Below are 23,393 nucleotides of genomic sequence, written 5' to 3'. Positions count from 1 at the left end.
GTTAGGAGGCTCTTGCAGGATAAGTGTAATAACTTCAGAAAGCTTAATATCACTCAGAATTCCCAATAAACCCCTAAGTTCTCACCTTCATTTGGTTGCATAAAAGGAAATTGCAAAGACTGCCGAAGGAGGCTGAAGACCGACTATAGAAACTATAACAAATATTAATGAAGTATCACCTACCACCAACCAAGTCCAGGAAGAACCTTCTCCGCCCCGCCCCGCCCCCCTCATGAATATGTAGATGAATATGTAGATGAGCCGCCGCCGCTCACTGCCCGCCCTCTACTCCTCTCCCTCGCAACGGACTCGCCCTCAAACGGGAAACAAGATGGCGGCGGCAGGTCCGAGCACTCGGGCCTCTTCCGCGGCGGCCGCGGCAGCGCTGAGTCGGCGGAGCCGGCGGGGCCGCTGTGACGAGATGGCGGCGGCCAAGACTGGGGCGCAGGGCCGGGCCTCCGGCCCCACGCTGCTGGTGTTGCCGCAGACGTTGCTGCAGCCCCCGCCGCGGTCGGAGGAGCCGGGCTGCGCCGGCTGCTTGGAGACCCCGGGGGAAGCGGCGGCCCTGCCTTGCGGCCACTCGCTGTGCCGAGGCTGCGCCCAACGCGCCGCCGACGCAGCGGGCCCAGCTTGCCCGCGCTGCCGCGCCCGCGGCTCGGGTTGGGCCCGCCGTCGGACCCGCGACGACAGCCAGGCCAGCGCAGAGGTGCCGGGCGAGCGCGCCCGCCGCCAGCCGGAGCGCTGCCGCCCGCGACGGGACGGGGGCGCGGCCGCCGCGGGGCCCAGGCCGGAGCCGGAGCCGCGCGCCGCGCCCGCGGAACCAGGTGGAGCCTCCCCTCCTCTCCTTGGGGTTCGGGGCGAGGCCGAGCGCGCCCAGCGCCCCAGCCCGGCCTGGTTCGCGGGTGGAGGGTCCCAGGCCCCACGGGAGCGGGTGCGGAGAGTTCTCCTGCGGTTGGAACAGGGCTTTGCCCGAGTGCATGATCTGTTTCTGAATTTTGAACTTCGGAAAAAAGTAGGGGCTTGATGGACTTGGAGGGGCTCCTGCGCCCTACGTGAGTCAGAAGTTTGGAGGGAGCCCTCGCATTCTTGTAACAAGTTAGGGCCAGGTTGGAACCGCTGTGGAAGGAGGGCGCTGAACTTCGAGGGCCCTGGAGGGCCCGAGGGGTGCTCGGTTAGTGTTGGGTGAAGAGCTAGGGGTCGACTTGCTTGTGGAGTATCTGGAGTTAGGGAACAGGTTGAATTTGAGGATGTGATGGGAGCTTTTCAGCCTTGAGATCAGAGTGAGTTAAGGGAATGAGCCCTTACGTGCAGTTTTCACAAAATCTTAAAAAATGCATGTTTAGCACAGCCTGGCACATAGTGAGGAAACAGTAAGTGGCAGGGTTTTACTAGTATACTTATAATAACACTGATACTAAGCTCCAGTGGTACCCAAGGAAAAAAAGAAGCTGGATGGGGTTTAAAAGCTTGGGAAACAGATTGGTTGGCGGGGGCTGCTTTTATCTCCTTGGCAGTGTAGGTTTCCTACTATCATCCTGGCAAATAAAAAGTTTTAGTTAGGACTGTTGCCTTCAACTTTGCCTTTCTTAACCTCCTGCAGACTGCCACTCTTGACATAGTGCCCTGTTAAAACACAAAACAAAACTGTTATAGCTTAATTTAGGACTCTGAGACACACCCAGTCAACACATCTGCTTTGATAAAAAATGCTTACCTAGGAGATTTTCAAGAGACATAATCAGGAAAGGCTAGATATTTGCGCCTTTTTCGTTGGGAATTCTGCCATGTGCTATTTTCAGTAGCGTAGAGGAGGCATTGCTTGTGTATGGAAGTGCAGTCCCTAGAAACTACAGCTCCCAGAATGCAGCTTGTTTTGATTCAAGCCGTCAGACACCTGCCACTGTCGGGTATCTTTTATTTCTGCGTCTTGCCTTTCTATGTTTCCTCTTTTCAACTTCACAACATCCTTATGAGATAGGTACTTTTATTTCCATTTTACAGATGAAATGGAGGCCCAGAGAAGTTAAGTAACTTGCCTAAGAATGAAAACCATATCCATCTGATTCCTGCTCAAATCAGGAATGAAGGATTCCTCAAATGTCATCTAATTTGTGGATGCTGCGTGATGTCCTCATATGCTATTTAATTTGCTTCAAAGTCTGAGATTATGTCCAAATAATAAGACAATATTTCTCTGGTCCCCTTATTAGTATTCTTGATTATATGGTCAAATAGGATAGAAATTTCTATTTTTATTTCTAAAACCTGGATTCCCTTGTGAAATATCCAGTCTGAAATTTGAATCATGAGGAGGAATATGGCTTGATGATTTATGCAAACTTTTTCCCTTGAAGAAATTTATCAAAGTGTATCAGTGATTAAGGAGATTATATAAAACAAGATTCCAAATTAGGATATATTGAGTCACTTAATATCCATTGAGTATCCAATTACTTTATATGTTTATATGAGTACCACAATGAAAAATATTTTTTTCTTAAGTTTTCTTCTTGTTGGATCATTAAGTGTATATAATTACATGCTTATTAAGTCAATGCATTATAGAAAAATATTGCTGAACAGGAAATTACCTTCTAGCTTCAGCAGGTTGTCTGGACCTCTTTAGGTTATATATAATATTTTTTTAATTTAATAGGCAATGCATTCACATAATTCAAACAATGTAAGGAAGTATACAATAAAAGGTTCTTCCTACCCCATCTTCATTTCCCACTTCCACCAAATATTCTTGTTTATTCTTCCACAATTTCTTTATGTTTATACATGAAAATTAAAATATATTTTATATTTTTATACAAAAGGTTATATGTTATGCACACTGTTCTGTAACTTGCTTTTTTCATGTAACAATGATGGAAATTTTTTCATATTAGTACTTAGATGATTTCTTCATTCTACTCACAGTTGCAAGAAATTTCATTGAATGGGTATAACATAGTTTACTTAACTGTCTTTTGGTGGACATTGAGGTTGTTTCCATTTTTTTACCATTATAAATAATTGCTTATAAAATTTTTAAATAAGTGCATATGTGCATTTTTATGAAGAGGTAGCTTTCCTTAGATACTCAAGTGTTTGCAAAGAGAAGGTTAAAAGAATCATTGCTTTAACTCAGGTCCCTCATTCTACAGAAAAGAGAAATGAAGCCCAGAAAAGAGAGTGATCAGCTAAAGGTCATCGTAAGTTAATAACAAATAAACAAGGGCTGAAAGGGTAACCCATTAATAAAGGCTAAAATATAGTCTAATTCACAGTTAAGTACTCATAATGGCTTTTAATAGGGAAAGCTAAAAATACCAGTTTCATAAATAGTTACATTATACTTTTAGGAGTGGGAAACAAACAGAATTAGCAATTTCAGGTGTATTAAGAAGTATTGCTTTTAGTATTCTTTTGGCATAGTTAAGTCAATTGATAGAAGAAAGGTCAGGCCTGCTTTATATTACTAGAAATGAAATTTTGTAGTAAATACACTGCTGTTAAGTGAAATTCTTACAATTTTAAAATGTTGAAGCCTCATGGCTCTTTTGTATTTGTATCATCTTTTTTTTTTTTTTTTTAAAAAGGAAAGAGTTTGATTGTTGAAAATTTTGGTTGTGCAGGTGACATTTTGTTTTTTTGCCAGCTTCTTGGCAAGCTTTCAGGTTCAGAACCTTAATGATTCCTGTGTAAAATTTTTCATTTTATTCTTACATATATTGTCAATTTGCTTTTGGATATAATATCAGTTGATTTGTACAACACTGTGTGTGAAGGCTAAGTCAGTGGTCATTTTAAGATGAACCCAGACTTCAACTTTATGTTCTTTGAGCATCTGCAGCTCATTGTATATATCGACATACAAAGCATTTGTACCATCTGGAGCAATATCCAGCAAGTATGTAATGAATGCCTACTCTTTGCCAGGCACTGTTCTAGGTTTTTGGGAGACATTGAAGGTTGAAATATTCAAAAATCTCTCCCTTTTGGAGCTTATATTCTAAATTTAGAGACAGTTCTGATCCATTGATTTTTAAAAAAGAAAATTTACCACACAGGTGTACATAGGTAGGTTTGCAACTATGTACAACAGTAACAGTTAGACCCCATTGTTAATAATGAATATTAAGAATTCATTTAGCCTTGTGATTTGAAATCAAGCATGCTCATTTTAAATTATACTGCCTTTGAACTTGAAACAAGACATTTTTAGGACAGTTCTTTTTCTTCTACCGTGGGTAATCATTAAAGAGAAAAGCTAGACAAAGGATGATGAATTTTTTTAATTGGCAGTTTAAAATTTGTAACTATTTGTAGTATTAAAAGTGCATTTCAAAAATTGAATAGGTTAAAAAAATTGAGTAGTACCTCATTTATCCCTTCCTTTTATCCCACCCCAAACTCCTTGTTCACTCGGATTAGCATTTATACATTTAAGCATTTTTCTCTTTCGGTGAAAAACAAGTGGTTCTGGTTTATTACTCAGTTGGCAGACAATGTTTGCTATGTGTGCAGCCTAAATTGCATTTAGGACTAATGAATAATTAAGTCATGTGATTGTAGTGTAAAAGGACAGGAATTTCCCTGGCCTGTATGGATTTGTTTAAAATGTATAAAAATGACTCAACTTCTTATTCTTACTGACTCATATTCCAGACTTTGAGAGTGTCCTTATGTGTTATACTAATGCAGGAAATATTTGCCATGTACTTATGTGTTTTTTAAAACTCAGGATGAGATCACCTCATCAACTAAGCATTAATCACCATAGAAGGGATAGTTCCATTCTGTAGAATTCAGGATTGAGCAGCAGGAATTTAGGAGGTATTCATTTTTGTTCATTCATATTTCTTGTCTAACTTCCAGTTAATCTTGGAAGAGGTGCCTACCTTAAATTTGTTTATATCTGAGTTTACTTGCATGTAGGATGTAGGATATGTTTGTCAAATTTCATTTCACTAATTCAATGAGCATTTTGAATCTTACATTTATACTGTGTAAGATAATACAATAAAAAGATGATGAATAAGATATGGTCCCTGTTCTTTAAGATTCCACAGTCTGGTTGGGGAAACACACCTTATCAAATAACAATACAAAGTGGTAAGTGAGGTAAATGCACAGTGCCAACAGAGTATAGCAGCAATTTTCAACCTTTTTCATCTCATGGCACACATAAATTAATTACTAAAATTCTGCAGCACACCAAAAAATATATTTTTTGCTAATCTGACATAAAATGGCTATAATTTTGATTCCTTCACACTGGTCAGCTTTGGTTGTGTTGGGTTTTGTGGGGTTTTTTTAACCATTTAAGGGAAAAGAGGTCAGTGCCCCTGACTAAATAGTCAGATGTTGCATGTTTTAAAAATTCTTGTGGCACACCAGTTGAAAATTGCTAGAGTTATATGAATGGGACAATTGACAGTCAGGAGGAAACCTGTTGAAGGCATTTGAGCTGAATGTTGAAAAAGGAGTAAGAATTCACCAAGTTAGGGAGGAAGGGATGGCCACGCCAGGCAGAAGAACCTGCATGTGCAGGCATACGGTACTTGGCATATTCAGAGACTAACAAGAAATTAAATATAGATGGAATGAGGAAGAAGAGAGATTTTTTCTTCTACCATGAAGTTAGGTCATGAAGGGCATGGCATATCATGCTAAAAGAGTTTGGGACTTTATCCTATCGAAAGTGTTGAGCTCGTAAAGGTTTTTAAGTAGTGAATTACATAATCATAAATGTGCTTTAGAAAGATAATATTGGTTGGAATGTGAAGGAAAGATGTGAGTAGAAAGTGGAGGAAGGGAGTCCAGTCAGGGGGCTACTTTAGTAGTGCAGGCCAGAGATGAAGAGGGGCTGGACTGGAGTAAAGCAGTGGCTGTGGGGCTGTTTCCTTTAGTCATTAATTTAAAATTGTGACCATTTGAGGGCCTTCTGTGTGCTAGGCATGGAGCTACAAATAGAAGCATGATTCTCTCAAAGTCAGTGTCATTGGGAGGATTGTATATAAACATGCAACTGAAATATGTTGTAATAAATGCAAGATATAATTGTAGAAGGGAGTATAGTATCAATAGAGCAAGTTCTGGAGACAGACTGCCTGTGATCAAATTCCAGCTCTGCCATTTATAACTATGTGTCATTGCTTAACCTCTCTGTACCTTAGTTTCCTTATTATGAAAATGGTGATAGTAATAGTAGCAAAATTGAAAGGTTAATTTTAAGACTGAATTATTAGAATGCTTAGCTCAAATGTTAGCTATTTTCACAAAAAGAGAACCCAGCTGCAGTGAAAGGCAGACACTTGACTATGAAGATTTGGTAAATGGATGATGGCAGGATAAGGATGAGGGAAAACAGTACTATATTTAAAAACATAGGAGTATGAAACAAGGAATTTTAGGGATTGTAAGGAGGAGTGGTTGAAGTATAAAGTACTTGAGGGAGAGTGGAAGGAAGTGGAATTGGCAGAAATAAGTAGTTACTGGATAATAGTGGATTTTGGATGCCATGCTAAGGAATGAGGACCCACCAAGAGTTTTAAAGAGGAGTTCATCTTTGCATTTAGAGAGATCACAACTATGGGTGTAATGTAACAAATGCATTGGAGAGCCCAAATTGTCTTTTAGCAAGAAGGCTGAGGTAAGCTGAAGGCTCTTCTGCTACAAATACCAAACAGAAAGCTGGGTGGTACAACACAACAGTTCTTTAAAATATGTTCCTGAGCATGTAGGAAAGATAGGAAAATCTCCAGGTTCCAGAAACAAAAATGAAACTAAAACCCCAAACTTTAGTAAGCCCTGAACTCATGCCGTGTTGCCCTGGAGCAGGGTGAAGGGGTGGAGTGAGGGATTATTTCTCGTTTTCTATTTCTAGCTGATTGTGTATTAACCCTGTGGAAGAAGGAATCAAAACTAAGACTTCTGCATATATCTGGGATCTGATGTGCTGCATTCTAGGAGACAGGGTGGGCTACAGAAAAATCTTCCCACTGACACAAGTCAATAAAAAGAAATCTGTCTTGATTTGCCTGCACTTTATGCAAAGAAAATGGAAAAAAAGCTTATCTGAGAAATTGAAGCATGAAACCTATGCCTCACTCAAATTTGGGATCTGAATTTATATTATATGGGTCAGGTATCCCCATGTTGAGAAATTAATATAAAAGCTGGCTCCACGCCCATAGCTCTGTGGTTGACCTATGAACCAGGAGGTCACGGTTCCATTCCCAATCAGGGCACATGCCCAGGTTGTGGGCTCGATCCCCAGTGTGGGGTGTGTGGGGCAACCAATTGGTGATTCTCTCTCATCATTGATATTTCTATCTCTCCCTCTTCCTTCCTCTCTGAAATCGATAAAAATGTATTTTAAAAAATAAAAAGCTGGCTCCAAGCTCGTGATAACCCTGGGTCACCCAGAGAACAGAAAAATAAGACTTCCAGGGGAACTCCCATATCTCAGGCCACAAGGGATTCTTACAGAAGAAATAAGCCCAACTGAAGATGAATTTATAATTTAAAATTACACACACACAAAAAAAACCAGTTTCTACCACAAATAAGAGTCAGCAGATATAAAAAGATGATTATAGCTCCAAGAATTGGGATCATAGAATGGCAGTTTGAAAGACAATTTAAATGAGCATATTTTAAGTGACTGAATATATTAAAGGATTAGTTGGCATCCAAAGAAATGAATAAGACTTTATGAAACAGGCACATTTGAAAAAGAATTAAACAATGAAAAATGCAGGTTAAAAAGCTCAGTGAATAAGTTAAGCATTAGTCTACATAGATGAAAAAATCAGTAACCTGGGAGGTAGATCTGAGGAAATCCTGAGAATGCAAAACAGTTAAGTGAAGGAAGATATAAAAGGTCACAAAGACCCAACATCTGATATTAATTCCAGAAGGAGAAAAATAGAATGAGGGAGATGTGGAATGTAAAGAGATGGATGACTTGAAAATATTTTGGAATTAATAAAAAGACATGAATTCTTAGGTTTAAGACTCATGATTCCCTAGTAGAATTTAAATGAGCAAAACAAAGCTTCACAGCTAAATACATTGCAATGAACCAAAGACACTATTAAAAGCTACCAGAAAGGAACAACAGAATGTCTCTTAACAAGAGAGGCCTGAGAAAAATGGAAGACCATCTTCCAAGTGTTGAGAGGAATCTGAATTTCTTACTCAGCTAAGTTATTCAAGAGTGAGGGCAAAATAAAAATATTTTTAGATAAAAATATAGGGAATTTATCACACTTTCTGAAAGAACTATTATACTAAACAAAGTACTTCAGGAAGAAAGAAATGTAACTTAGGGGATAGAGTAGGATACAAGAAGTCCTGGTGAACAAAAACTGGTAGGTAAACTTAGCCAACATTGACTACATAAAACAAAAATAATTATGACAATTTATGGGAGCAAAAACCAAAGTGGAACTAAAATACCAGTCAAGGATAAAATGTAAGCTGGGGATTGGTCAGCATTAAGGAGTTCTAATGGTCTATATATAGTTCAGGAGGAGGATAGAGATATTGATTAACTTTAGGCTTTCAGTCAGATGCATATTAAAAATTTAAGGGTAACCACTAAAAGAAAAGAAATATGATATACAAGTTGATCTACTGTACACACATAGAACAATACACCTCCCAAATTAGAGAATACTAGTATATATTCTTTTTAAACAAATGTGGGACATTTACATAATTAGGCACAAAGAAAGTTTCAACAAATACTCAAGATTGATATATAAACCATGTTATCTGACTCAATACAATAATATTAGAAATTAATAACACATACAATCAGTTTTCCCTGCCTACAAATCCTTGTTTGAAGATTAAAAAGCAAACCCCAAAACTTCTAAATACAAATGAAAAACAAAATCATGGGAATTGGAAAATATTTAGAATTTAATACAGCTGAAACCATACTAAGAGGAAAATTTAAGTGCCTATATCATATTTCATTGAATCTTAAGATGCTCTGGTTTATAAGATGAGCTATTATTTTCCAAATACAATGCTTTCCTACAGCTTAGTCTTTTTAACTTTATACTTATAAAAGAGCTCATATATTTATTTAGATGTAGATTTAATATATCACATGTATATATTTATAAAAGAAAATGAAGTAATAAATTAGAATACTCCTGTGACTTCCTCATATTCAGGATCTGATTCTTCTAAATCACTTTTTGACTGAATCATAGATGTTTTTGTTTTTCTACATAGTATTGCTCAACCATTGAGCCACACTGGTCAGGTGAGACAGCACTTCTTAAAAGTACTCCACAGCTATCTCCAGCATTTTCTTTCAAACTTCTGGTTCCCATCAAATTTTGATGCTAATGCTTTATTGAGCTTGCCAGAAGGTATCCACAAAAGTTTTTTAGATGAGACTCATAGCTCTTCCTCAGATGGTCTGTAAAAGTTTTATTGGTTAACATTGAAAGGTTACAATTGTCCAATCATGCCACCAGGGATAATTGGCAAATCACTATACAGTTTTTGTAAGCTGCTTCTTTAATTACCTTATGTTCATAACTGTGTAAGCAATGAGAGTGGCATCATCACTGCTGCTGGCTGGCAGTGATTATAAGATTCCAATGGTAGGAAGCAGCCCAATTTCAGAGATGTTAATGTGGAAAAATGTATGTCCTAGACCTAGAGTCTGTAAGGTACTTGAATTGAAGACTGAAAACTATTAAGTGGCTAACTGAAGAAGTTAGAAAACTCACAGCAGATTAAACCTAAAGGAAGTAGAAGATCGGGAAGATAACAGAAATTACTGAATAGAAAACAAGATAATCAAAACCAAATCTAATTGAGGAATTAACATAGAATCTTTATTATAGCCAAGTCTCTGGCAAAATTGGTCAAGGAAAAAGAAAAAGCAAGAAGGCATATATAATGTTAGGAGTGAAACAGGTAATGCATCTCTAGATAAGATAAAGATTTTTAAAAGCCCATAAATGTAGAATATGGCAAGCTTTATGCCCATGGATTTGAAAAATTATATAAAATAGTCAATTTCCTAAAAAATGTAACCTGACTCAGAAATAAGTAGAAAATGTGAATAGAAATGAACTAAAAAAACAAATTGAGTAAATAGCAAAATCTACCCATTGAGTAATACATGGATACAATGAGCTAAATTCAGTTTATGCAAACTACAGATGACCCATTTTCTTCCACAAATAAGTGAAGAAGAAAAAGCAATAGAAGGGAAATCTACAGTTTAAGTGTATGAATTATTTGGATCCTGATTTGAAAAACTATAAAAACATTTGATTGGAATTGAATCCAAAAGGTTGGATTTTTTTTTTTATTAAAGGTTATTAAGTTTTTGAGTGACAGTAGTTTTCTGGTTACATATTTTAAAAGAGTCCTTTAAGAGAGATGCTAAAATGTTTCTGGGTAAGATGATATGATACTGGAATTTGTTTCAAAATCATTCAAAGGGAGAGGGGGCAGGTAATGATTAAGGGAATAAATTTAATAAGATTGGCAAATAATTGATTTTTTTGGACTCTTTAATTATTTAATACTGGTTATTCAACTATGCTGACACCAATACCTGTTTTAATTAATATTTATAACAGTTTAATATTTTATAAACAATGTGTTCCAAAATGGTGTTAACTGTTCTTAGTCACTAATCATCCTTATTGATAAGTTTCACTTTAAAATAGTTCCTTTCTGCCCTAGCTGATTTTGGAACACATTGATTATCAAAAATTAAACTATTATAAATATTAAAACAGGTATTGGTGTCAGCATAGTTGAATAACCAGTGTTAAATAATTAGAGTCCAAAAAAAAAAAAAAAAGTAGACTCCAGTAACATGCCGTCATATATTTGAATTTGGTAGATGACAAAATAAAATTTGTATATTATTATATCGGAGAGGGAGAAATCAATGGTGCTGGAGAGAGTGGAGAAAACTGAATGAGCTACGTTCATGAAGAGGTGAGAGAAATGAGATCTGGAACACCAGGGGGAGATTGATCTTACACTGGAATAGGGGATACTTCTCCCATTCTGGTGACTAGGTACTTATTACTTTCTTATTTTTGGACAATTTTAATTGTTTAAAAGTTAAGTTTTCTAGTGAATCAAAATCTGCTTCCCCAGTTTCAGTGTTCCAGTATTTATTTATTTTTAATATAATTTTATTGATTTCAGGGAGAGAGAGAGAGAGAAACATCAACGATAAGAAAGAAACACTGATCGGCTGCCTCCTGCATGCTCCACACTGGGGATTGAGCCCACAACCCAGGCATGTGACCTGACCTGGAATGGAACAGGTGACCTGCTGGTTCATAGGTCGACACTCAACCACTGACCCACACAGGCCGGGCTAGTGTTCAAGTATTTAAAGGTCATGATTATTTCTGCCTAAATTTTTAGGTTAAAGTTCTCAAATTCATCTCTTTGTCCTCTTCCTCCCTTTCTCAAGATTGTGGTCAGACCACAAAGAGTTCTTGGAATAGAGTATGCTTTTTGAAACCTTTTTGACCTTTTGTCACCTATGATACTCTTCCTTCTTATCCTCCTGTCAAAGTATTCATCTTTTAAACCCAGGTGAAACAAGTGCTCCGTGAAATTTTTTCTCACTCAAATATGAGTCACACCAGCCTTTGTGCCACCACGTGAGTATATGCATCTGCCATGTCAGTTCTACGTTTGTGTGCCTGTCTCTGGTAGTACACTGAACTCTTTGAGGTCAGGGATTACGTCTTTGTGTAGTCAGCACTTAATGTGGTACCTAGAATGTATTAGATACTCAGTAAATGTTTAATGAAGGGAAAAGATTCCTAAAAAAGACCTTTAAGTTTTTGGTCCTATGTCATAATTCCTTTACCCTTCTGGTCATCTTTAACTGTGCCACTCAGAACTGACCCATATACTTTAAATAATGGCTGATTAATGTCAAGTATAATGCGACTTATTGTGTCTTCATCTGGATGCTAAATTCTTATTAATACTACCAAAAATTGCATTGGCCTTGCTCATACTGAATTTGTAGAAACAAAATTGCTTCCTTCTCCCTCCTCCCCTGCCCACATGAACTGCTATTAAGCCAGTTTTCCTCATTACATGTATGTACGATTAAATTTTTAAGCCTGAAGATAACATATTCAATTTTGGTTTTTATTTTTCTGAATAACAGTGAACTTATTCTCCCTTTATTTCCTTCAATTTTATCATTTCTCTTGTGCTTGTCTAGTGTTTTGTTCTATAAAATCTATAATAATAAAAGCGTAATATGTTAATTAGACCAGACAGCTGAACAACCTTCCGGACATCCTTCTGGATGACCTTCCGGACGAAGCCGCAGCTATGAGGGCCGAGCTCCTTGCACGAATTTTGTGCATCGGGCCTCTAGTCTACTACTACTACTACTACTACTACTACTACTACTACTACTACTACTACTACACACACACACACACACACACACACACACACACACACACACACACACACACACTAGAGAAATATACTAATTAACCGGGATGGGTTGGCTGGACAGGAGGAGGTTGCACACTCGGGGTTGGGGCGGCAGGGGCCTCCGTGCACCTGCGCTGGGGGAGGGGCTGATCAGCAGCGGCCATGGCTGCTGCGGGCCCAGAGAGCGAGGCAAGGCCAGACTGGCGACGAGGTGGGCTGTGCCACGTGATTTCGAATCACGCGCTGGGCTCCTAGTTATAATAAAACCGCAAGCCCTGGCTGGTGTGGCTCAGTTGGCTGGAGCGTTGTCCTGGACACTGAAGGGTGTAGTGGGTTCAATTCCCTGTCAGGGAACATACCTGGGTTGTGGGTTAGATCACTGGGCAACCAATCCCTTGTTTGCTCAGGATAATGTTTCTCTCTGCCCCCACCCCTACCCCCACTCCTACCTTCCCTCTGAGATTTGTCAGTCTGTTTCATGCTTCTATGTCCCTGGATCTATTTTGTTCATTAGATTCCACATATGAGTGACATCATGTGATACTTGTCTCTCTCTGACTGTCTTATTTCGCTTAGCATAATACTCTCTGGTCTCTCCATGCAGTGTCAAAGGGTAAGAGATCCTTTTTTATAGCTGCATAGTATTCCATGGTGTAAATGTACCACAGCTTTTTTATCCACACATCTACTGATGGGCACTTGGGCTGTTTCCCAATTTTAGCTATTGTAAATTGTGCTGCTATGAGCATAGGGTGCATACATTCTTTCTGATTGATGTTGCAGGTTTCTTAGGATCTATTCCCAGAAGTGGGATCACTGGGTCAAATGGCAGTTCCATTTTTAATTTTTTGAGAAAACTCCATACTGCTTTTCACAGTGGCTGCACCAGTCTCATTCCCACCAGCAGTGTACTAGGGTTCCCTTTTCTCCACATCCTCGCCAGCACTTGTCATTTGTTGATGGTAGCCATTCTGACAGGTATGAGGTGAACCTCATTGTTGTTTTAATTTGCATCTCTCTGATGATTAGTGACTGAGCATTTTTTCATGTCTCTTGGCCATCCTTATGTCCACTTTGGAGAAGTGTCTGCAAACATTTAATAAGTTTTTTTTTGTATCTGGGCTGTAACATTTTGATTAGTTCTTTGCCAAAGGATAGTTTCATTTTTTTAAATTTATATTTACTGTTGTAAGTATTACAGCTGTCCCCTTTTCCCCATTGACTCCTTCTAGCCCGCCCTCACCCCCTACCCCAGGCCTTTACCACACTATTGTCTGTGTTCATGGATTATGCATATATGCACATAAATTAATCTCTTCCCACCCACCCACCCACCCACCTACTCACCCCCGCCTCCCCTCTGAGATTCCACAGTCTGTTCCATACATCAGTCTCTGAAGCCAAAGGATAGTTTTAAAAAACAAATAGTGTAAGTTAATGCAGTAGTAATCTGTGGTGTTTATTATGGTACTTAAGTAAGCAGTCTTAATATTTGATGTTAATATTTTATTAGCTTTTAACTTTTTCTCTGTGTATTTTCTCTTCTTCCCAGGTAAACACTCTTTATATTACCAGCTGTAAATTGTTACTTGTCTTGGGCAAGTGGGTAAATGAGCAATTGCATTAGTTCAGGGGTGGGCAAACTTTTTGACTCGAGGGCCACAATGGATTCTTAAACTGGACTGGAGGGCCGGAACAAAAGCATGGATGGAGTGTTTGTGTGAACTAATATAAATTCAAAGTAAAGGAGCGGAGGGGAGAGCAAGAGAACCGGATAGAACAGCCGGATCCGGCCCGCGGGCCGTAGTTTGCCCACGGCTGCATTAGTTGAAGACAGTTGGTACTTGGCTGTCATCTGCACTCTTGGAGAGTTAGGGATAAACCAAAAAATAGTAAATAAAATAGAAACCACTTTACTTTGATTTTAAAACACATTTGCGGTTCACTCCCTATGTTTCTACCTTTTTACTTCTTCTGGTATGTTTCATTTAACATTTAAATTTCTCTTTTTGCATATTCCATTTGACAGTGGTTGTTTGGAAGGTTAGTGAGTAGTAGAAGCAGGTAACCTTGAGATTAAAACGGATAATGGCCCCTGGTTTCCTGTGTATCCCTGCACTTCCATGCTTTGTCTCTTGGTGTTCTATGCAGCACTTGGGTGTTTAGTTTTACAACTCTTTGACATTCTATAGTTGTTTCACTCAAATATATTTTTCCTTCCCTAGTAAGATTGTAAGTTTCTTTTAGGACTTGGACCATTTATGTTCGACCTTTGTTATATAGCTTTCTTGACTTTCTTAAAGGAATAGTCTCTACTTTTGTCTTCTTCCTCATTGCTCATTCCTCTTTTTTTTTTTTTAAATAAATCTTTATTCAGATTATTACAATTATTTCTCCTTTTTCCCCCCATAGCTCCCCTCCACCCAGTTCCCACCCCACCTTCTGCCCTTACCTCCCTGCCTATGTCCTCATCCATAGGTGTATGATTTTTGTCTAGTCACTTCATGAACCCCCCCATACCCTTTTCCCCCTGAGAATTATCAGTCTACTCCCTTTCTATGCCCCTGATTCTATTATATTCACCAGATTATTCTGTTCCTCAGGTTTTTAATTCACTTGATTTTTAGGTTCACTTGTTGATAGATATGTATTTGTTGTTCATAATTTTTCTCTTTACTTTTTTCTTCTTCCTCTTCTTTAAGAATACCTTTCAGCATTTCATATAATACTGGTTTGGTGGTGATGAACTCCTTCAGCTTTTTCTTATCTGTGAAGCTCTTTATCTGCCCTTCAATTCTGAATGATAGCTTTGCTGGGTAGAGTAATCTTGGTTGTAGGTTCTTGCTATTCATCACATTGAAAATTTCTTGCCACTCCCGTCTGGCCTGCATAGTTTCTGTTGAGAAGTCAGCTGACAGTCGAATGGGTGCTCCCTTGTAGGTAATTAACTGTTTTTCTCTTGCTGCTTTTAATATTCTCTCTTTGTCTTTTGCTCTTGGCATTTTAATTATGATGTGTCTTGGTGTGGTCCTCTTTGGATTCCTTTTGTTTGGGGTTCTGTTCGCTTCCTGAACTTGTAAGTCTATTTCTTTCACCAGGTGGGGGAAGTTTTCGGTCATTATTTCTTCAAATAGGTTTTCAGTATCTTGCTCTCTCTCTTCTTCTGGTACCCCCATAATTCTGATGTTGGTACGCTTGAAGTTGTCCCAGAGTTGTCTTACACTATCTTCAATTTTTTGGATTTTTTTTTTTGCTTTTTGCTTTTTCGGTTGAGTGTTTTTTGCTTCTTTGTATTTCAATTCTTTGACTTGATTCTTGTGTTCCTCTTGTCTGTTTTTGGGTCTCTGTATAATATTTTTTATTTCAGTCAGTGTATGTTTAATTTCTAGTTGGTCCTTTTTCATATCTTCGAGGGTCTCGTTATATTTATCGGCCTTTTCTAGGATATTCTTAAAAAGCCTTATAACCGTGGTTTTGAATTCTATATCCAGTCGTTTGTTTTCCTCCATTTCTTTCGTTTGTGATCTGATTCTTTGAGGCCGCATTTTCACTGCTTCCCTGAGTTGGTAAGGTAGATTTGTGTGCTAGGTTTCCAATATGGCCCAGTGGGTCTGCCTCCCCAGTTAACCTGAGGTGGACACTCTTGGTGCACCCCTTTGTGGACTGTGTGTACAGCCTTGTTGTAATGAAGTCTTGATTGTTGTTGGTATCACTGGGAAGAATTGACCTCCAGGCCAGTTGGCTGTAAGGATCAGCTGTGTCTATGCTGGGAGAAGTTCGGTGCTGGAGACAGCCTTATAGGATTAGACTTGCCAAATTGCAATAGCCTCTGTGCTCAGCTTGGATGGGGTAGAGTCTCAGTCTTGGCTTCCCGTCAGCCTTACCCGTGCGCGCACGTGCGCACCTTCAGACCTCCGCCTTCCCTGGCTCCTGAGTCTCCGCCCAAGAGTCCAGACTCCCCCCACAAGAACGTGGGTCCCCAGGGGCTCGCCTGGAACCAGGGTTCAGTGCAGTCAGAACTGGGGCCCAGTGCAGTCAGGAACCTCCGATTCCCTTCCACTAGGGAAAGCCTGTGGCAACCTCCGCAGCCTTTGTTCGCACTGGCACGCACGCGCCTTCAGACTTCTGCTTTCCCCAGCTCCCGAGTCTCCGCCCGAGAGTCCAGATTCCCCCCACAAGAGCGTGGGTCCCCAGGGGCTCGCCTGGAACTGGGGTCCAGTGCAGTCAGAACTGGGGCCCAGTGCAGTCAGGAACCTCTGACTCCCACTAGGGAAAGCCTGTGGCAACCTCCGCAGCCTTTGTGTGCACTGGCACGAGCGCGCTTTCAGTCCTCCGCCTTCCCCGGCTCCTGAGTCTCCCCCTGAGAGTCCAGACTCCCCCCATAAGAGCGTGGGTCCCCAGAGGCTCGCCCGGAACTGGGGTTCAGTGCAATCAGAACTGGGGTTCAGTGCGGTCGGGGGCTTCCTTCCCCCTTCCGCCAGAGAAAGTCAGCCAGGCTCTCAGCCGCCCTTCCTCTCTGCGCGCACAAAGACCCTTTGCCGTACCTCCAATTCTCTGTGAGCTTTTCTCTTTCCTTCTAGTTGTAGAATTTTCACTCAGCCAGCTTTCCTGTGGTTCTGGATGGTGTCCGTTCTGTCTTTTAGTTGTAGTTTTGAAATTGTGGTGCGAGGCAGCAGTTTAGGTGCTTACCTATGCCGCCATCTTGGTTTCTCCTCGCTCATTCCTCTTTAGTAATGGTTTCTGCTTTCATGATGAGAATTTTATATTCTCCACTGCTTATGAAGAACGTAGATTTTGCTTCTGGCTGTGATGGAACAGATTGAAGCAGACCAAAACTACTGCTGAGAATAATTAGAAAAGCCTGATTTAGAAAAAAATCTATATGAAGGCATTGGTAAGTTGCCAAGGCAGCCAGGACCTTCAGACATTTGTGGATTCTTGGCAAAGGGAGAGTGCAGCTATTAAGAAGCAGAAAAGCCAGCAGAGCTTTCTTCATGGAGCTAGAGATTTAAAAAAAAATTGTAGTTCAGGGCTGCCAAGGCAACCAGAACTTGAGAGGCCAGATACCAGAGAGAAAGGAGGTACATCCCCCCTCCCTCTGCCCCCCTCCACCTGCTTTTTTCTCTTGAGGCATTTGCTGAGTCTTAAACTGCGCAGAGTAAAAGGCTAAGAGGTTTCACAGAAAGATCCTGAAAAGCAAAGCGTTTTTTAGCAGTTCCTCAGTGTTGAGGAGAAAAAAGTTTGGACCCTCTAAGGAAGGTAGGCTTGGTAAACACCCCAGACTCATTTGGACCCTTGAAGAACTACAAGCCAGGGTAGAATGAGCTTTACAAGCTTTGCAAAGATTGCAGTCCTGCCCCCATTCTAACTGCCTATCAGAGAACATGGTGAATCCTCTGTAGGAATATAGTATCATCCAGAGCCTCTACAGTTTTTTATATACAATGAATGACATTCTAAGAAAATTACCAGTTAAACCAAGAAACCATGCCAGGCATAAAAATAGACAGTATAGAAATATCTTCATAGTATCCCAGTTACCTGATAATTTATTCAATCAGTCTCTAGTTGAAGGACAGGTTGTTTACAGTCTTCACTATTGAGTGATTTGCTGTGAACATTCTTATATGTACATCTTTGTACATCTGTGTGATAGTTATCTTTAAGATAAAGGATGCCCTTGCTAACTCTTGCCTTTATCAAACATTTTTTTTATCTTTGCTTATTGATACATAAAAGCATTTTGGCTTAAAAGATTTTAATATCTTGAAATATGAATGAAATTTAACAGATTTTAATATGTTTGTAAATAATCTAAAATGTCCTTTGCCCATTTTATATGGCTTTAAAAATTATTAAAGAGGTCATTAGGCTTTTAAATTATTAAAGAGGTAATAAGACATAGTGAGTAAGAACATGGATCCTAGAGCCAGATTGCCTGGGTTTAAGCCATATAGCTCTTTCCCTTACAGCAGTGTAGCCTTGGGCAAATTAAAGGCTCCGTGCCTCAGTTTCCTCATTTGTAAACTGGGGATAATAGTATCTCCCCATTAGATCATTATGAAGATTAGATGAGTTAATAATTATACAGTCCTTAGAAATGGGCCTGGTATAAGGTGATACATAACTGCCAGCTATCATAACGATGCTGGTGGTGGTGACAGCGATGGAACTTAGCTAAAGAGATTTTTTTATTGGCTCTAAGGGCAAATAGCTAGTCAGTGCGAGTATTCAGATAAGGGCCTAGGTCATTCTGCTGCGCTGGTAAGTTGAGCCTACAGAGTAAGAAACTCAAACAAAATTGTCAGAGTAGCATCTTCCCATTAAAGTTCAGTGAGGTTCTTTTTCTAATTTTGTATTGAGTGTGGATGCTTTGACAATGAATGACACTTCATTCCTGAGGGTTTGGTGCAATGAGCAAAATGTTTGTCTTGTAGTTTGTTTTGTTTGCCTGCCTCTATTAATATCCAGTAACTACGCCCCAGAGAAAATCCTTTTTAGGAAGGACCTTCAAGGAAGTATAGCTGCTCCTACAGTTTACATTACACTGAATGCAATAGTCAGCTTAGGTTACTAGCCACAGGTCTGTGTCATTCTTAAGGCATCATATTGGTAAGAGTTCCCCTTCCTGCTAAACATAATAGTCAGAGGACAGACATCAAGAAAGTACTTGAACCACTGGATTCATTTACAAATACCAAAACATTCAGCATCTCCATGCCACCGAATGTCCTTGCTAGCACTTCTCTGTGAGGTGAAGGAAGGGCGAGTGGTTGTTTCTGTGCGACAGAAACACTTGAAAACCCCCATAGAAGCTGGTGGAGGGATTGGTGAGATTGGGACTAACTCCTCTGGACTAAGGTTCTTTTCTGGTTCTTTTGGCATCTTGTTGCTCTGCTTATTATTATTTTTTAAAATAATTTGTTTTTTTTTAGAGCAGTTTTAGTTTCACAATGAAATTGAGAGAAAGGTACAGAGATTTCCCATATACTTCCTGCTCCCATACATACATAGCTTCCCCCATTATCAATATCAGGATGGTAGATTGGTTACCAAGGGTGAACCTACAATGATGTAAGCACCCAAAATTTATTAAATTCACTTTGAAATATTTATTAAGAAATAAGTTCATAAATAAGGCCAAGTAGGTACTCCACATACTGACTGAAATCTTACTATGCCTTGACTTATTTGAGAGTAACAAAAATGGGCAGGGGTAGGGGAAGAGTACCAATTTACATTTACCAAATATTGCCAGGATGGACGGGGGTGGGCTGCACACAGAGGATTCGTAGGCAGAGTAGTACTCTGTACAATAGTATGATGATGGATATATGTCACATACATTTGTCAAAACCCACAGAACGTACAACACCATTGTATAGTGGATGAAGGTGATGGAATGTTTTATCTCCCATACCCAGGGTCTAACAATTCTCTAGTACTTGGTAGACCTTTAAGTTACTGTAATTCTACATCTGCATTAGATGCAATGTTTCTAAGTATCTTCCACTCTTCTCAGATGTACTAAATAAGAGTCTTTGTAAAATAGTTGAGACAACTGAAAAATGACAAAGTCAACTTTTCTGCAACAAGTATTTATCAAACTCAATGGAATGTAAAGTTATTAGAAAGTCAGAATAAATACTGTTTCAATCACTGAATATATACATAGGGGTATTTAGAAGTGTCATGTACACTGAAGGAGTTTATGTGTACTTTCCCCCTCCTTTTTGACAACATTTAGAACTTATCTTTTATTCCTGTTCTTAACTTGGATTTTAATCATCTATTTATATAACCAACATGTATTGTGTGCCTCCTATGGCCTGAGTATCTCGGATTCAGAATTTTAGCTAAAAAAACCCCAACATAACAGATTAAAAAATATGACATATATGTTGTAACTAGGGTCAAGAGACACAGTGCTTTAGAAAGATGGTTACGTGCAGTCTCTGGAGAACCTTGAATGACATGTTGAAGAGTTTTTACTTTTTGGCAGATCAAAACCACTTGAAGTCTTTGAGGATAAAAAAAATCTGGTTATATACTGGAAATATTGACAGACTGTGTACAGGAAAACAATCTGGTGACAGTGTTTAAAAAGAAATAGAAAAATACAGTATTATGAATAAAACTTTAGCTCATTTAAAATGTTACTTGGTAACATTGAACTAAGACCTTTAAATATAGTTTTTCCTTAAAGTCAGTCAGGCTCTTCCAGACCACTCTATATAATCTTTTTCTCCCATTTTACATTTGTTTTCTTCCATAGCACTTAGTACCACCAGCTGTATTATATACACACACATGTTTGTTTATGGACTGTTTCCCTTCACAGATTGCAAACTCCATGAGAGTTAGGACCTTATTTGTTCACTGATTCTCTACAGTGCTTAGAACTGTGCCTGGTTTACACCCTTTAATAATTATTTGTTAAATGAATGAATGAATATTCAAGTTGGGATGACCACAACTTTTAATGTAGTTTACAATGTGGGGACAGCAGTAGGATGAGGTGTTGGTTGGTTCCTTCCTAGAACGTCTTATTTAAAAAAGCATCTTCTTGCCCGGCTGGTGTGGTTCAGTGGTTGAGCTTCTACCCAATGAATCAGGAGATCACGGTTTGATTCCTGGTCAGGGCACATGCCTGGGTTGCGGGTTCAGTCCCTGGTGTGGGGCATGCAGGAGAGATTCTCTCTCATCATTGATGTTTATATCTCTCTCCCCCTCTCCCTTCCTCTCTGAAAGCAATAAAAAAAATGTTTTTAAAAATCTTCTTTTCCCTTTCTTCCAGAGTTTATATTCAGAACACCAATCAAATTAAGCAAGCCTGGGGAACTTCGTGAGGAATATGAAAGCCTGAGAAAGGTACAGTATACATGTTATCATGCCATTCATTTTTTTAAAGTAAATTAAAATAATGGCATTAAAGAATGCTTAGTGGGAGTTCTGGTTTACCTAGGGGTTTTTTAAATTTACAATACAGAGTCTGTCTTTCTCCACATTACATTATACCAGCATAGTTAGATTGTAGCTATAATGGAAGTAGAGTAAATCTTAACTAAGAACCCCTTCTAAGCTGTCCTTTCAAAGATGAAAGTGTAGCTCATAGCGCCTGTCACATACCTGCTGCAATAACTGGCCACCAAGAGAGGTATTCTTGGCATTTAAATGTTAGTTAAACACTAACGTTCAAGCTTTAATAATAATAGCTTGTATTATTTTTCCTTATCTTGCAAGGTTCTTCTAATTGCATGTAACTGATATTATCTTTTATTGCTTTTACTCTGTTAAGTACTCCAGAATAACTGTAACTTAGGCCAGTAAGAGGGTAATGCAATAATTTCACCCTTGGGAAAGCTTTTACCTGTGTCCACATCATCTTATTTTGGATGTTTTCAAGCTAATTGTCTGGGAATCACTTAGAGAATTAAGACTTTAAAAAGGCTAGTAGTAAGAGGTATGTTACAAGATCTGTATCATCCTTCCCCAGCCCTCTTCCTGCAGCACCATCTCTTACCCACCTTCATAAAGGATTAGATAATCATTCTACCTGTGGATATTTAATATTTTATAAAGATGAGTAATCCACTTAATCTGAATCAGGCATATTCAAACGCAGAGGCGAGACAGTAAGATTATTTGTAGAATTTTATATTGAATAAAAAAATCAGTATTAACAAGGCCATGTTAAAAAGATAATAGAAAACTGTTCTTAATTACTATACATTCTTTGACCCTTTTAAAAAGGAGGATGTCATATACTGAGTTGGGCCATCATTCTCCTTTAATATTGGTATTGTGAGTTTTTTGTTTTTTTTGTATTCTGTGTTTTAAAAAAAATCACTTACAAAGCTTTTTCTACATAGTAAGAAATTATTCTCAGGGCCACATCAAAATAACCACAGATTCCTCTTAAATAAAATTCTAAAATATGCAGATACTTAGTTCTAATGTACCTTTTCAAAAACATGGCCCTGGCTTTGACTCAGTGGTTAGAGCATTGACCCTCGGACTGAAGGGTCTGGGCTCAATTTCTGGTCAAGGGCATGTACCTGGGTTGCAGGGATCGTGGAGAATATGGTTTAAAGCTATCGGCTTGAAGATAAAGAGAAAACAAGGAGTTGGAGATAGAAAAAGGAGTTAAAGCAGAAGGCACAGTAAGAGTAGAGGTTTTTATAAGCCTTGAGAGAAAAGAAACCTTGAGTTACTTTTGTTCCTCTTAGGAGGGAGGTGTAGGAAGATGGTTTTAAAAGGGACTGATGGCATAATGTTGAAGGAAGCTAGGACATTCTCATCATGTATAAAGTGAATTGTGTTTGAAAAACACCTGTGTTATTTGGAATAAATAAAAGTTAACTATAGGTCCTTCTCCCATGGGATCTATACCCAAATACCCAAGTTATCCTGCATTCATTGTACAACCTGGAAAATGAAAATTTAAGTCATAAAATCAAAAGTCACTAATGGCACATCCATACAATGGAATACTATTCAGCAATAAAAAGGAATGAATCATTGGTACATGTTACCACATGGATGAACCCCAAAAAGATGATAAGTGAAAGAAGCCAGATACAAGAGACCATGTATTATATAATTCCATTATAGAAAACTAGAGGCCCAGCACGCATGAAATCATGCACGAGTAGCTCACTTCCACTTGCCTCAGCTGGCCGCCCCACCCATCGCCGCTCCCAGCTCGCTGCCCCGCCCGCCGTGAGAGCCGCTGCTCGTTTGGTCGTGACGGCGTTACGGTGTGACGGCCACGGGCCTTTTATATAAGAGATGTTCAGAATAGACAAATGTCCAGAGAAAAACAGATTAATGGTTGATTGGAGTAGGGGGTAAGAATGGGAATTAATGATAATGGGTGTGAGTGATTTTATTATAGTAGTGAACATTTCTAAAGCTGATTTATGGTG

General features: G+C 39.1%; 1 protein-coding gene across 2 annotated transcripts in view; it reads left to right on the top strand.

Annotated features, from left to right (window-relative positions):
* Nucleotides 1-315: 315 nt before the first annotated feature.
* RNF169 (ring finger protein 169) overlaps nt 316-23,393 on the top strand; it is a gene marked incomplete at its 5' end in the record, with an annotated part of 58,901 nt that continues 35,823 nt past the window's right edge. The window contains 2 exons of one of the 2 annotated variants that reach the window (XM_080640502.1): nt 316-824; nt 21,263-21,336. In XM_080640502.1, the coding sequence (XP_080496628.1) occupies nt 332-824; nt 21,263-21,336 (567 nt within the window). The remainder of the gene's footprint in view (nt 825-21,262; nt 21,337-23,393) is intronic. The other variant, XM_080640501.1, reaches the window with a different exon arrangement.

The sequence above is a fragment of the Plecotus auritus genome (assembly GCF_963455305.1).
Source record: "Plecotus auritus genome assembly, chromosome: 9".
Classification (NCBI taxonomy): domain Eukaryota; kingdom Metazoa; phylum Chordata; class Mammalia; order Chiroptera; family Vespertilionidae; genus Plecotus; species Plecotus auritus.
This window is presented reverse-complemented; position numbering and strand designations above follow the sequence as displayed.